Source organism: Microplitis mediator, chromosome 11 (genome assembly GCF_029852145.1).
Source record: "Microplitis mediator isolate UGA2020A chromosome 11, iyMicMedi2.1, whole genome shotgun sequence".
Taxonomy (NCBI): Eukaryota; Metazoa; Arthropoda; class Insecta; order Hymenoptera; family Braconidae; genus Microplitis; species Microplitis mediator.
In genome coordinates, this window is record NC_079979.1 from 10,783,197 (window position 1) to 10,798,768 (window position 15,572).

Below are 15,572 nucleotides of genomic sequence, written 5' to 3' on the forward strand. Positions count from 1 at the left end.
ATAATTTCGAAAAAAACAATTTTTTTTCAAGGATCTCATGAAGCTATAAAACTGTTAATTATTTTTTTTGAAAGCTATTATAAGCTCCCAAAACATATGGAATTTTTAGACCAATCGGTCAAAACAATCCTGAGAAAAAAAAATTTTTCTATTTTTTACATAATATTTAATTTCTTGGAAACGGATTTAGTTAGACAACTGAAACTTTCAGGACCTTAGTATTTTATTAGTACCTTCATATCCTCTAAGTATCATTGAAATATCTTTCCGGGGCCGATTCACCATACTTAAACCCCTAGGGCCTTTAGAAATTTTTTGTCTCACGATATTTCTCATGTTTGCGCCAGAGCTCTTACTCTCTAAATATGAATTAGTGATTTTTCACTAATTTCGAGTGAATATTTTCTAATTATCAATGCTACAATCGTACCACGCAGAATTAGTGAATATTCACTAAGTGAATATGTGAAAATTAGAATTCACTGATTTGATAAGTGAATATGAGTATCCACTAAATTGAAAAGTGATTATGGGAATCCACTGATTTCATCGGTGTTCCGTCGAGAACGGAAGTCCTAAGCAAATTGTCATCATAATAATGTTTAAAAAATTAAATAATTAAATGAGTCCCCATCTAGCGGTGCTCAAATTCATTTCGTCGCCAACTCGGGTCGCACCGCGAACGCGCGCGCTAAACATAGCGTCGGTTTCGCTGTGCATCTTCGTTGCACTCATGACTTTAGCGTATCTCTGTCACTCGGGTGTCTAACGTTTCCGTTCCGTCGAAGACGCAACCCGGCTTCGTCGCGTCTTTTCGTCAGTTGACCACAAGTCTTCATATCGTACGCACTTGCTGTGAACATTCTGTCTAAAAATTGCCAAGCCAATAATTAAATCAGTAATAATTGCTAAATTAATTGATTATCGGAATCAATTTAAATACATCGGTAAAGGAGAAGTATTTTGCAATAATATTTATTTATTATTTGGATTTATTTCGTTAAATTAAAACCTTCTTTTGCAAACAATAAGATCGCTGTTTTATTGCGTCGCAATACGAACAAGTCGGGACTTGTTGCGCGTGGGTCTCACCCATTAAAATCTCGGATACTTAGTCGTGTTTTCATTAATTATTCAATTGAATTGAGTTTAAGATTTAAATATTAATATTCGTATTAATATTAAATAATAATAACTTCAAATAATATTGAATATTTAATAGCTATTCATTTATAGTAATTCCAGTCAAGTCACCGGGTTATTCTTTTCTGTCTTGAATATCAATTTACTTGTGCAGCAATTAAATATTAACAATTATCATTCATATTTCATAATTATAATCTAAATGAAACTAAAATTTTGATATTTGTCCGCGCCTTATTACTATCAACGCGTCTTGCCGTTGTCGTATATATCAAATCTAACCTCACTGAAACAATAGCCTCTGTTGCAATCAACGATCTATCAATATAAATTGATCGGATTCAAATCTAACTTCATTCAACACATAGCCTCTGTCGCAATTAATAATCTATCGATAACAATTGATCAGATTTCAAACCAGACTGCAGTCAAAACATAGCCTCTGTCGCCATCAATAATCGATCAATACCAAATTTATCAAACACAATCTAACGTACGTTTCAAATGCCTAATCGCACAATCCAAATCATACAGCCGATCTGATCAATCGGTAACATCGCCTCAGCGCACCGAAAGCTTTCAAAACAATCATTTATTCTATAGTACCACGTACTATCTAATAGTCCCACAGTGGACAATCGAGCTCTCGCTCTCAATGTACAGACGTGTATATTTTCTTACATTCAACTCGATCCAAGATCGAACTAAGTACGACGATCCAACATCGCGTACTCTCTAACTAAGTACGACGATCCAACGTCGCGTACTCTCTAACTTATACGACGATCCAACATCGCGTAATCTTTCTTTGTATCCATTCTCACGTATACAGCACATACATACATATTCATACACACACACATATACATAAATTTATACATTCAATATCTTGTGTAAATAGTTCAACGAGTTACCATCATTATCATATCTTAATTCTCTCAATCTTTCTTACTGTAACTTCTTCAAAGGGTTTTATGCCGTAGTGCTTTTCCTAATTTTTGGGTCAAAATATAATCTTCATTTTGATATACCCAAACCACGACTTTCATTAAATAATACCTATTTATCCTCTTCATCCTTATAATCACTTAATTTAAGTTGGATCATTAATTTAATTTAATTTACAGATAAATTTAAAAATTTCAAAATACAAAATAAATAATAAAAAATAAAAGGGAACATTTTCCCGCAAACAATCGGTGAAAAAATATATTATATTGCGAAAAAAAATATAAGACATTTGTAATTAGATCCGAAATGTGATTAATGTATTATCCCGAGTCGAAATTCGAGTTCTGTTTTAATGGTAAAAGTATTCAAATCCTTTGTAGTTCAATTTTCCGCTTCCCCAAACGCCTGTTTTGATCGTATAAGATGACGCGGACTAAAAGTACAACCAAACCAGACCTACAAAATGCTGTTTTGATTGTAAACATTACCCACATTATTATTATTGTTATTATTTCTACAACATTTTTTACCACGCAACCAGACGTAGAATAATAATAATAAATATTATTATAGTAAGGATAATAATAATGATTGTGCAAATAGTCTTTGAAATCTACGGACGCGGGTTCGAGTCTCTCTTGGAGTCATTTTTTTTAAATAATAATAATAATAATAATAATAATGATAATAATCATCATAATCGTAATGATTAATAAACCATTAATTTATAATATATTAAAATAATAATAAGATATTATAATAATAATAAAACAATTATAATTATAATCTATATTATTAAAAGAATAAGGAAAATTTTGTTCCCGCCATATCTATACGATAGAATCAGTTAATGCTATTAAAATTGGTATCATTAGATAGGTATTGACTTGAATTCGTGCCTTTTCATAGTTTAAACTCTTTTTGTCACTGAATGTCATTGAATGACACTGAATGTCATTGAATATATAGCTATATTATTTATATCGCGTTACTTATTCTAAAATGACAGATTTTTATACTCCCTTTTGGTTTTAGGAAGCTTCTCAAAGCCAAAAAAGTGTGCATAGAAAAAAAAAAGGATTCATTGACACAAAAAATTTTTACTCGCCTAAAGAAAATTTTTACCTGCCCCAAAAAATTTTTTGCATTATGAATTGGAAACAAAAATTTATTTAAAACTAGAAAAAATTATTTGGTGCAAGGAATTATTTCTTGACTAAAAAAATCTTTTTTCTCTCCAAGACAATTTTTATATTTAATAAATAATCCATTAAATTTCTTGGTGCAAATTAAAATTTTTTGCAGCAAGAAATCTTTTTATTCTACGTATTTTATAAATTTAGTAGCGATATTTGGACAGTCACGTAGTGACTGCGGGTTGCTCATTATTACTAATATTAATAATATTATTGTATAAGATTCTTCCCAATTCAATAATCGTGATAATATTCGTGGATACTATACTCAATACTGAAAATAAAAAAAGTTGGAAAATCCAAAAGTGCACACCTCAATCGCTTATTTTATTTTTAATTATTACTTTTATTTTATTTTTAATTATTACTTTTATTTTATTTTTATTTACTAAAATTCGTTTTTTTTTTAATCATAAATTTTCCTATTCACCTTTTATGTTATTAATTTAATTTTATTTAATTTATTTTCTTGCACATCTCATACTCCGAATGATGGGGGTGAAAATTCACTCTAAATTCGCTCCCGCTTATTTACAGTGTGTACATAATAATTTCACATGTGATCGTGAGTTTTTATCTCCTCTTCCTTAAATATTTAATCCAATGGACTGTTAATTGTAGAGGCGTGGCTTACAACTCGGTTATATAAACTTATTAAAATTCTCGGTTGCATATCGGTTGCGTAGCGTTGCGGTTAGTGCTTAAGACTGGCGAACGTTAGGTGATAGGTTCGAATCCCGGGAGTTGAGATTTTTCGTCGATTATTTCTTTCTACGGTAATCTTAATTTGGTTAATAGCATAGGTGTAGTATTTCATAGAATCTAATAGATATTCTGCCTCTTTCACATCCTACCTCCAGAAGTTCCTCGAACTTCAGAATAAAAAAAGTTCTACGTAAAAAATTTTTTTTGTATTTGAGTCAAATTTAATTATTTTATCATGTATATGTAATTTGGTAATAATTATGATTGTATAATTATAAAGTGGGGTTGCTTCTAACGAGTTGAAGTGTTTTTAGTTTCTTTATTTTTTTTATAATAAATAATTATTATTTCTATTGTTATTATTATTAATAGTCATATTATTTAAAAAAAAAATAAATAAATAAATAAATAATGGGTCTGAGTGGGATTCGAACCCACGCCCTCAGATCTGAAATAATGTTAACATTGTTATTATTATATTTAATATTATGATTATTCAACGTCTGGTTTCGTTGTAAACTTGTTATATTGGGACAAAACTCCTCGAGTTACAACTAAACCAGACGTACGTTCATACAGTACCCAATAGCACAAGATCTGTTTTGATTGTACATTTTTCTGGAATTAAGTCGAGGAAAAATTACAACGAAAACGGAACTAAGATTTTGACTCGGGTAGAATCATTACTTAGAGGAAGTATACATGATTTTGATTGATGAAAGAATCCCGGTGACTGCTGGGCGCGAACCTGCATCCTTCCGATTCAAAGTCTTTGATGCTATCCACTGCGCTAACGTACACATGTGATCGCGTGAGTGTAAATAATATATTCGTTATAATACCAAACAATAACTGATGAAGAAATAAAAAATCCGTGATGTTATGATTATCGTACTCTTCATATAAATATAATATCGTTCTGTACTTCTATTTTTTTTATTTTGAAAGTTTTTTATCTAAATTTTTCAAAATAGCACCATAATTATTAATTATATTTATATCTAGTAAAATATTTAATTATTTGCTAGTTAAAGTTACTAGTGAAATTGTGTAATTCATAAATTAAGAAGTGAATAACAGTTTCACTTGTAGAAATTATGAAAATATCGCTAGTTCAGTAGTGAAAATCACTAATTTGCTAGTGAAAATTATAGTACTAAATTTATTAGTGAGAATTCACTAATTTGTTATTTAAATACACTGATTATGAAGTGAATAGTGCTTCACTAACGTAATTAATGAAATTTCCACTAATTCATGTTTAGAGAGTAAAAAATTTTTAAAAAATACACTGAAACTAAAGATTTTAAGCTATAAAATGCTTTTTTTGAAAAATCAATACGATTATTTTTTCCTAAGTTACAGCCTTTCAACAATCAACAAAAAATTTATAAAATTTTTCTGTTTCTTTAATTTTTTGCGTAAGTGTACTTTTAAAATTTATGTATCCGTTTCCGTTTAAGAATCTAAGCATAGGAGCGGTAATCTTCTTTTGATTTTCTTCTTAAAACTATAGACCACCCAACTCATGTGCACCTGCATGTGATTCTTGGAAATTAGAGAAAGCTGATGAAAACTACCAAAATTTATGGTTTCCTCGGCGGCAGAGTGGCGCCAGGTCATCAGCCTACTGAATAGTCAAAATCTATTTCCCAGGGATCGCACGTGTGCATGGGCCTAGAACTTTCGAGTGGGTCCGAGTCTTTTCGTATGGGAAACAAGTGACCACCACTTTTCATAGGTAAAGACCATATAAAAAAACCATGGACTTTAGCTCATCAGTTCTTTTGGGAATCAAACTCTGAACCATACTGAACTCCGGATACTTGACGGTGTTTGTGGCTAGAGGAATGATATCCCGATTGAGCATTCGGTCACGTGAGCCCAGATCATTGGATTGGTCCCAGGGATGGAAACAGAATTCAAAAAATTAATTTTCGATTTTTCGATTAATTGTAATTTTTGTAATTATAAGAATCGATTAATCGTTGTTCACAATCGATTTCAATCGATTTTTTCCGGTTATTCTATCATTCAAGCAAACTATTGCATAAAATATGATAATTTACTTAAAAGACAAAGATTCAAAACTTATTTATATTGTAACTTTTATTTCAACACACCCACACTTTTAAGCTATATCAACATACAAGAACAACAATTTAAAATATTCGAAAACAAACACTTAAACCTATCAGATCTAAATGATTTCTCCGTACTTATCGTTTATACTTGATATATTTGTTGATTTGGTGTTTGTTATTAATCGCAGGAACTTATTTGGAAATTTAAATTCCAAACAGCGGTAAAAAAGACTATTAGTACTAAAAAATATGTAGTTATGAGAGAGTTATTAAAAAAATGTAAACAGTGATATGTTACTAGCGATAGGTTATTAGGTATAATCACACGCAGAGAATTTTACGGTATTTTTTGCATCAAAAATTTATAGAAAAATTACTATAGTCATAGTAACATGACAACATTTTCATCATAGTAACAAATGATACTGTAGAAATTTTTAAAATACATCGAATAAAATTTACAAGGTGCATTGTAATTTTGAAAAAGCAACAGACAAAATTTATTCCAACTGCATACTAAATATTCTGATTTAGCCTAATAAATTTTACTATGCAGTTGGTATTAATTTTACCTGTTGCTTTGTCAAAATTATAATGCACCTCGTAAATTCTGTTCGATGTATTTTAAAAATGTTTGCAGTATTGGTAATTTATACAATAATTCCATACTGTCCTCATGTTACTATGACTATAGTAATTTGTCTATAAATTTTTGATGCAAAAAATACCGTAAAATTCTCTGCGTGCACAGATCTCTTCAGAAGAGACTCTTCTCAATTAAAAATTTCGTCACTTTGTAAAGACGCATGCGCACATTATATTTTCCATTTGCATGAAAATAGCACCTGCGGACTCTTATGCGCTACTCTTGCGACGTCAACCGTACTAAAGTCGGAAGCTTGAAGTCGATTATCAATCGATTTCGATGACGATAGTTCGATTGTAAAAAATCGATTATTTTGAGTGAAAAATCGATTTTCGATTAAAATCGAAGTCGACTTTACCATCCCTAATCGGTCCTTGATCGTCGTAAGCACTTGTATAATCGGCATATTATTTTCTACTAGCTTCAGAAGCATAATCAACGCGATATTAGTGTATAGCATCTGATCACGTGAGCCCAGATCGTACGATTGGTCCTTGATCGTTGTAAGTCGTGAACTAATATCAACCGTTTAGCACCGGTACAGCATTGAGTATCTTCATCTTATTTTAATCCATTTAATTTCAATTTTATTTTAATATTGAATTGTACCACGAAAAACGTGAAGAATCAAAGAATATTTTACCGCGAGAAAAGCGAAGATTTTAAAGAATTATTTTACCGCGAAAATACGCGAAGATTTTAAAAGAAATTTACATTTTATTTTACGGCGAAAAGCGTGAAAACTTTCAATCAATTTACACTTCATATACGAAGGTTTTGAAACGCATAAATAATTACAACAAATAAACTAAATAAATCAATAAATTAGAATCACATTAATTAGCCGCGAGAACGCGCTGTGTAAAAGTGTCCTGTGTTACTGCTGACAGTCCTGACACCTCACCTAAACCTGTTTAGGGTAAGTTTTTAACAATTGTAACCATTGTTTGGTATTTTTATTATTTTATATATTTTGAAACTGATTGTAAACCAAATGAATGACACATTTTATTTTACTTTGACTATTTTAAATATTGCTATTTGTAACCCTTTTGTATTTTGAGTATATTTAATCATAACTAAACAATTACTCGTGAACATAAACATTTAAAAACATTATTTATCAGACAATTTTACTTTAGCAATAAGATACTAGCTTCACGAGGCTTTTCGGCAGCCCACCTTCCTTTATCCCTTATTTTCTACCTGTTTAGCCGCTCAGACATAGTTTACAGTAGGGGGTACACAATCTTACGTTTACCGCTCGACGTTTGATTGTGAAATTAAATAAGTCACATTAATAGATTGGAAATCGTTTTGAGTTTTATCAATATTGTCTTCAACAATATTGTGTAAGCGCGAGATATGAAAATAGTTATCAAAAATTTTTTCTTCTATTATGAAAGCTTAAGAATCAATTTTAATTAATTGAATAATGAGAAATGATAGAATTAATACACTTATCCAAAAAATTAAAGGAACAAGAAAATTTTATAAATTTTTTAGTGATTTTTGGAAGGCTGTATTTTCGTGAAAAATGATCGTATCGAAAAAATAAAAAAAGCAAATTGAAGCTTGAAATCTCTAGTTTGAAGATCTTTCAGCAAAATATTTTTTGGAGCCACGGTTTTTGCGGAATCAGAAGAAAAAGGTTGAGACAAAATTTTTCTAAATTTTTTGGTTTCGTTTTTTAGGTCTACGGGGCCGGGAAAAATTTTTTCAAAAAAACGAATTCATGGCTTGTTTAGGAAATTTATTCAGCTACAATTTGCTTTTTTTTGTTTCTCTGTACGACAATTTGCTGCTGAGATATCAGCCTTCAAATGAAAAAGGATCCTTTTGTCTTTGATTATTGATATCTCAGCAAGAAATGGTCACACAGTAATTTAAAGGGCAGTTTAATAAACTTGAATAAATCCCCTACAAGCTCCATTTTTTATTTTAAACAAAAAAGAATTTTTTTCATCCTTGATATCCATTTGAAAAACCTTTAAAAAATGGCCATTTTCTGGTTTTTTAGTCGACTCATCGCTACTCTGCAAATATTGATAAAAAAAATAATGTTGCCAGGTAATTTTACAGCTTAATGAACCCCCAAAAACCGTGGAAATTTTCAGATTGATCCATTGAATCGTTTGTCCGGTCCGATTGCTCAAAGTTTTACAAAACAATTAAAGGAACAAGTTTTGTTCCTTAATCTGTGTAATCGTTATCAAAATGAAAAAATCAATTTTTTTTGGGATTTTCATCCATTTTTGCGTAAGTTATTCAGTAAATGTAAGGTAAAGAAAAAAAAAAAATTTTGTTCCGAAAAACGAAAAAAAAAAATAACCCCCCGAATAAAACTTAAAAAAAAAAAAATTGGAAAAAATTCTTGTTTGGTCTCGTTTTTTGGAAAATTTTTTTTTTTCCTCTTTACCTTACATTCACTGAATAAGTAACGCAAAAATGAAAGAAAATCCAAAAAAAAATTAATTTTTTCATTTTGGTAATGATTACACAAATTAAGGAACAAAACTTGTTCCTTTAATTGTTTTGTAAAACTTTGAGCAATCGGACCGGACAAACGATTCAATGGATCAATCTGAAAATTTCCAGGGTTTTTGGGGGTTCATTAAGCTGTAAAATTACCTGGCAACATTATTTTTTTTATCAATATTTGCAGAGTAGCGATGAGTCGACTAAAAAACCAGAAAATGGCCATTTTTTAAAGGTTTTTCAAATGGATATCAAGGATGAAAAAAATTCTTTTTTGTTTAAAATAAAAAATGGAGCTTGTAGGGGATTTATTCAAGTTTATTAAACTGCCCTTTAAATTACTGTGTGACCATTTCTTGCTGAGATATCAATAATCAAAGACAAAAGGATCCTTTTTCATTTGAAGGCTGATATCTCAGCAGCAAATTGTCGTACAGAGAAACAAAAAAAAGCAAATTGTAGCTGAATAAATTTCCTAAACAAGCCATGAATTCGTTTTTTTGAAAAAATTTTTCCCGGCCCCGTAGACCTAAAAAACGAAACCAAAAAATTTAGAAAAATTTTGTCTCAACCTTTTTCTTCTGATTCCGCAAAAACCGTGGCTCCAAAAAATATTTTGCTGAAAGATCTTCAAACTAGAGATTTCAAGCTTGAATTTGCTTTTTTTATTTTTTCGATACGATCATTTTTCACGAAAATACAGCCTTCCAAAAATCACTAAAAAATTTATAAAATTTTCTTGTTCCTTTAATTTTTTGGATAAGTGTATATCATGAAGCTTAAATAAGTTTGTGAAAATAATAGATAGATTCGAGTAATTTACATATTTTAAATTAGAATCGTTATTAATAATAATAAATAGGGAATAAAATATATGCATATGCGACATTTTTTTGTTTATAATGTTATTAAAAATTCCAAAAATATTTTAAAATCCAGTTTAATTCTATGACCAAAATTTTTTGAAAACGAATTGTTAAACAAATGCAGAGATGGAAACGATTTTCTTTATTATTCAAAATATATAGTTATAAAAATTAAAATATAAAACAATGTCATGAATGAAAATATAAAAAAATTACGAAATTCACTACAAGTAAATTTTTTCTCATATCACCTAAATTACCGAAAAATTGAACTGAAAATCTTAATTTCCAAATTAATGACGATTTTCATTAATAAAAGTTTTAAGTAACCGATTATTAACAAACTTCATGAGACAACATTTTTACTTTTTATGGCATGAAGCTTTTCAGGATCCAAAGCTGTATGATGAACAGTTGAATCTTATGTTTTCTTTTGAGCCCCACATTTAACATTACTAATTAAAAGCACACTATATGGTAAAACAGGAACCAACAAAGTAGAGGCCATTGCTGTAGGTGTTAGTGTCGATTCTGCCAAGGCGTCTTGGTTTTCTGTTATAAATACTTTTGACCCTGCATTGCGCAACTCTCTCTTTAATTAAAGGATTTTAATTTCGCAGTTTTAATAAATACTTATTTTGCAAGTGTATAAGATAATATAGCTATTAGAATCTAGAAATTACCATCTTTTCTTTTTTTGATTGCGGACAATCAATAGACGATGATTGTTTTTCAACGGAACTACTACCAGCTATTGATGATACACTTATATCTGATTTGCATTAATGCTACAATTGATTACAAGATTTTTTTTTTTGTTTATAATAGTTAAAATATTAATACATAGCCTAATTCATAAATTTTCTTACAAATAATTATACCTTCTGTTAAGTGCTCTACTGTAACATATGTTCGATTCTTGATGACTTGAGTGCTAGAAGTATGAGCAACCGATTGTTCCGTATTTTTTTTCTTTATTGTGATAGTCTCATTCGCAATTTTTAGATCTGGGTCAACGATTTCGCTCTATTTTATTTTAAGAAAAAAAAAAAGATTATTTTAATTTTTTATAAATTAACTTCAAGCAAAATTTTTAATTGAAAAAAAATGTTTAGTTCCTGTTGAGCTGTTTTTCCATCATCAGTATTTAATTTAGCATCATTATCCAAATCAATTACACCATATTAATCATTCGACAATTTTTTTTTTTTTTTTGCTATTGGTTCACGCGTACTGTCATCATTATTATTTGTTACCTATACCAATAAATTATTGTAATTGATAATTATTTAAGCCATCAGCAAATTTATTTACATCAACCATACAGTGATAGTCTAACTTATTAAGTAAATCTTAATTCAACGTTAGTTATTTCCAAGCATAATGTAACAATTTTACTTGAGATGATCCAGCAGTTGATTCAAGTAAATCGTTCTGTCTGTCAGTATCATCTGTATTTGATAATAATTTCTGATCTACATGTTTCGGGGACTCTACACCATCCAGTGTCCGTAATTTTTTATTCAATACAGCCCCCAAGCCTATAAATGATATAATAATATTGTTATTATAATAATTAGTCATTAAAAAATGCTAATTATTGTTTTATAATATTACTCGACTCTGCAATGGCATTGGCACTGTTACAAATCCACCCACCCAGTGGTTCTTTAGGCACATTGTGCCATTCTACCACATAAATTTTTTCTAGGGCCTCTTCATCGTTTTTGAATTTTTCATAATTGTAACAGGGTAAAATAGATTCCAATGACTATTTATCAAGATCTAAATTTGGATTTGTCCACGGTCGATAACGGGTCCTAATTATAACCCGGTTTATTAAATTGAGTGATTCGACATGTCACCGGACGTCGCTAATCAATGAGACCCGAACATTCGTCCCTCTCTTTGGCTAATTAATTTAGTAGGGATGAGTTTTTCGGGGGTGAATCGAAGAGTTATAAGGGAAGGCAGAGCTAAAAATCGAGAGAGTGAGTCGAACGACCGAAGGCGATGGACGTCTAATACACCATTCTATCCGAGGCAAGACGAGGACCTTAATAATCTGGAGTGAGAACAAACCGGACAATCGAGAACCAGAAGAGCAGATTTACCTGTAAGGAAAACTGGACGACAGTTGGAGGAATAGCCGGACATACGCTACAAGTATCATCTGGTTGCTGCTGTAAAAATTCATCAAGGTGAAATTATAATTATTTAAGGCCGGCATTTATATTCCAATGGCAGAATTAATTATAATTAATTTAATTAATATTTTTCCGTTGGTTCTCGCGTATATAAATTGGAAGTTGTAGGCCGTTGGCCATTACAACCACACGCCTCGTCTTTTCAAAAGTTATCGCTTCGCTCTTATTCGCTATATTGTGTCTATAACTCTGAATTATTTTATTCGAGGCCTTTGGCTGGAATAAAATAATATTTCGCGTGAATTATTAATTAGATAAACTATCGTATCACGTCAATAAATTAATTGTGGCCGGAATGTATTCCAGTGGCTAAATTGATTCATAAATAAATTTTAATTTACTCGAATCCGTCAGTAAAATTCAGGACCCGAGTGACGCCAACTCAATGGCCGAATTCCTAGTCAATTCATAACGTAATTCTAGTCGTAACTTAATTATAAATTAATTTTAAGTTAATTAATTAAAATATCTAAATAAAATAAAGTCATAAAAAGGACACTAGAATTGTGATAAATTGTTATTGAGTAAAATGGAAAGAAACGGATTATTTTATTGTAAAGTAAATTAATGTATAAAAATAGTGGCAAATTATTAGTGAAAATTAATTAATTAATACTTAATTTAAACAACAAATTAATTAATTAATATGTGTAAAATCAGTGATTTTATATTTGAAATTTGGTTTTGAGACTTAGAGTCATAATATAATATTGCGTGGAAAAGATTGTGATGATATTGAAAGTACAAAAAAAGAAAATAGAGTTTTAAGTAGAGTCAATCAATGTTAATTAAAAGAAACTGTGTCTGTGATGTAAGTCCAGTGGACAAAAATTTAAGTTAGGTTTAAGATACGTCCATTGGACACTAGGAAATAAGAAATGCGGATTAACGTCCTGTGGATGGTTTTTTTAAAATTAGTAATTAAGGAAAATAAGGTTCAACGTCCGGTGGACGGTTTTTTTATCAAGGTGTATTAAGGTTCAAGGTTTAACGTCCGGTAGACGGTTTTTTAACGAGAGTGTGTGTGTGAGTGTGTTACGTCCGGGAGACGCTTAAAATACGTGTGTGTGTGGGAGTAAGGAAAACGTCTAGGAGACGAAATTAGTTTGTCATAAGTTTAGTTTGTCATAAGATTATTAATTGTTATAAAAGGGTTAAATAAATAATAAGCAAGGTGCTTAAAGTTATTAAAATTAAAATTAAAGTTTTAAATAAATTTATTTCAGCCTGTTCACTATTCCTCTCCTCTCTCACAAAGTCAAATTTTTACAACGACCCTGAGCATCTAATAAAATTACATTAACACCCGTTCTGGAAGGCCGAGTCCATCTTCCAGTGGCGCCCTATTATTCGACCATAATACTAGGTGCGACCAGACTTGGCAAGCTAAACACTCTGTCATATAATTAAGGTTTTTAATATGACTTACTTTCATTCCATGTGTGTATTTTTTATCATCTATGCCTCCTACCCACTTCACCAATGCGAAAAGCTTGTTGGGATCACTGCAACATTATAAAATAAATAAAATTTTTAAAACATCAAATACAATAGCTGATGCAGTAGTTATAAATACCATCCGCCACCCAGAATGGAAGGTAGATTTTTCGAAAATTTTCAGCTTTGCCGTCATTTTTCACTAGCTCACTCTTAGTTTAAAAACAAGGTGAATCTTGTTCATTTTTACTATGGTTGAACCAATTTTCAAAGGTCAGTTTTTCATTCCAAGATTCTTAATCGGCGACTTAGATAGTGTTAGTATACTTATATATTTATATATTTGTAGGAGCACACGGAGAAAAAAATATAGTTCCTCGAACGATCTAAAGTATAGCAACTCGTAGATCGTTACCACAACAATATATACTTATGGTAACAATACCGTATCGTTCCTGTAACTATCTATTAGATAGCTGTGAGCCCTATACAACTTTCTGAAGTCGTTGCCTCATACGCCACATTCTAACCTATTTGAACATCCATTTTCGCGCCTATATTATATGTATCGGGTATAATCGTTGTTACTTGACAATTAATAAAAAACAGTAAGAAAAATAAATGTGTTTTTTAAATATGGACTCATGGGTTATTAATAAATTGAATGAGTGGAATTTACATAATTATTCAGATGCATTTATTGGTAAGTATTTTTTTATATGTTTTTGTAATTAAATATACATACATAACCTAAAACGTAAATATTACATGTTGTCGATATATTTTATAATTAAAATGTGATAAGTAAACAAAAAAAAAATAATTAATAAAAAAATGGCAAACAAATTATTATTTAATTTAAAATCAAATTACTGAAAGATTCATTAATGTTATTTAATTATTTTTTATTTACTATCACATAAAAATTAAATAGCTGATTCTAAAAATACTTGTATGTATATTTAGAACAGGAAATTAATCAAGAATCATTCGAATGTTTGGACGAAGAAATGATTGTAACATTATTTCCAAAAGCCGGTCCTCGAGCGATTTAAAAAAAAAATGGAAATCGGAGTTTAAACAAAATGATTTAAGTTTTGAAAAAACTCGGGTAGGCAAAACTTATTAAATTTGTATTTTATAAATAGTTGAATATTTTTTTAATTGATCTAAATTGTGTTAGAATGGAAATTTTACAAACGTGGCAGATGAAACTCTTTTCTCTTCAATCTTAAATAACAATGTTTCTTCAGGTAACTCAAAATTATCCACGTTAAAAAATTTTTTATTTTTTTTTTAATTTTGTAATTATCAATCTTTTATTCAATCGTACGGGTTCCCTAGTAGAAACGTAATCAAGTATCTGGCCAGTAACTGGCTAGTTTAACTAGACTTAAGCTAGGAACTGGCTAGTATAATATCCAGTAACTGTCTAGTAACTGGCCAGTTTTACTAGATAGCAAATAAAACATGGCGACTCTTGTTGATCTTGAGGTTATTGAGTATTAAATATTGATTTTATTACAATTAAAAATTATAATAATAACAACAACAACAACAACAATAATAATAATAATAATAATAGTAATAATACACGGAAAATTTATAAAATTTATTTATTAATTTATTATATTATATTTTTAAATATAAAACGAGAAACATTAATAACATAAAACAATAAAAATAATATTTATTTTTTTCGATTTCCCTCCCAGTCTTTTGCATTGCTTAAAATTACTCCCACAGCTTGTAAAATATCAGATGGATTACCACAATTGTGGGCTTTAAAAACTTCGTTCAATTGTTTTGACAATGAACAGTTGAGTCAATGGTTTCTGTGAGGTGTTCTTTCATACCAA

The 15,572-nt window shown here is 29.9% G+C and overlaps 1 protein-coding gene across 1 annotated transcript in view; it reads right to left on the minus strand.

Moving 5' to 3' along the window:
• Positions 1 to 15,572, minus strand: part of LOC130677062 (ras-like GTP-binding protein RhoL) — an 83,507-nt gene that overhangs the window by 52,804 nt on the left and 15,131 nt on the right. The window contains exon 2 of the mRNA XM_057483638.1: positions 13,706 to 13,781. Coding sequence (XP_057339621.1) covers positions 13,706 to 13,711 — 6 coding nt within the window. The 5' untranslated portion in view covers positions 13,712 to 13,781. The remainder of the gene's footprint in view (positions 1 to 13,705; positions 13,782 to 15,572) is intronic.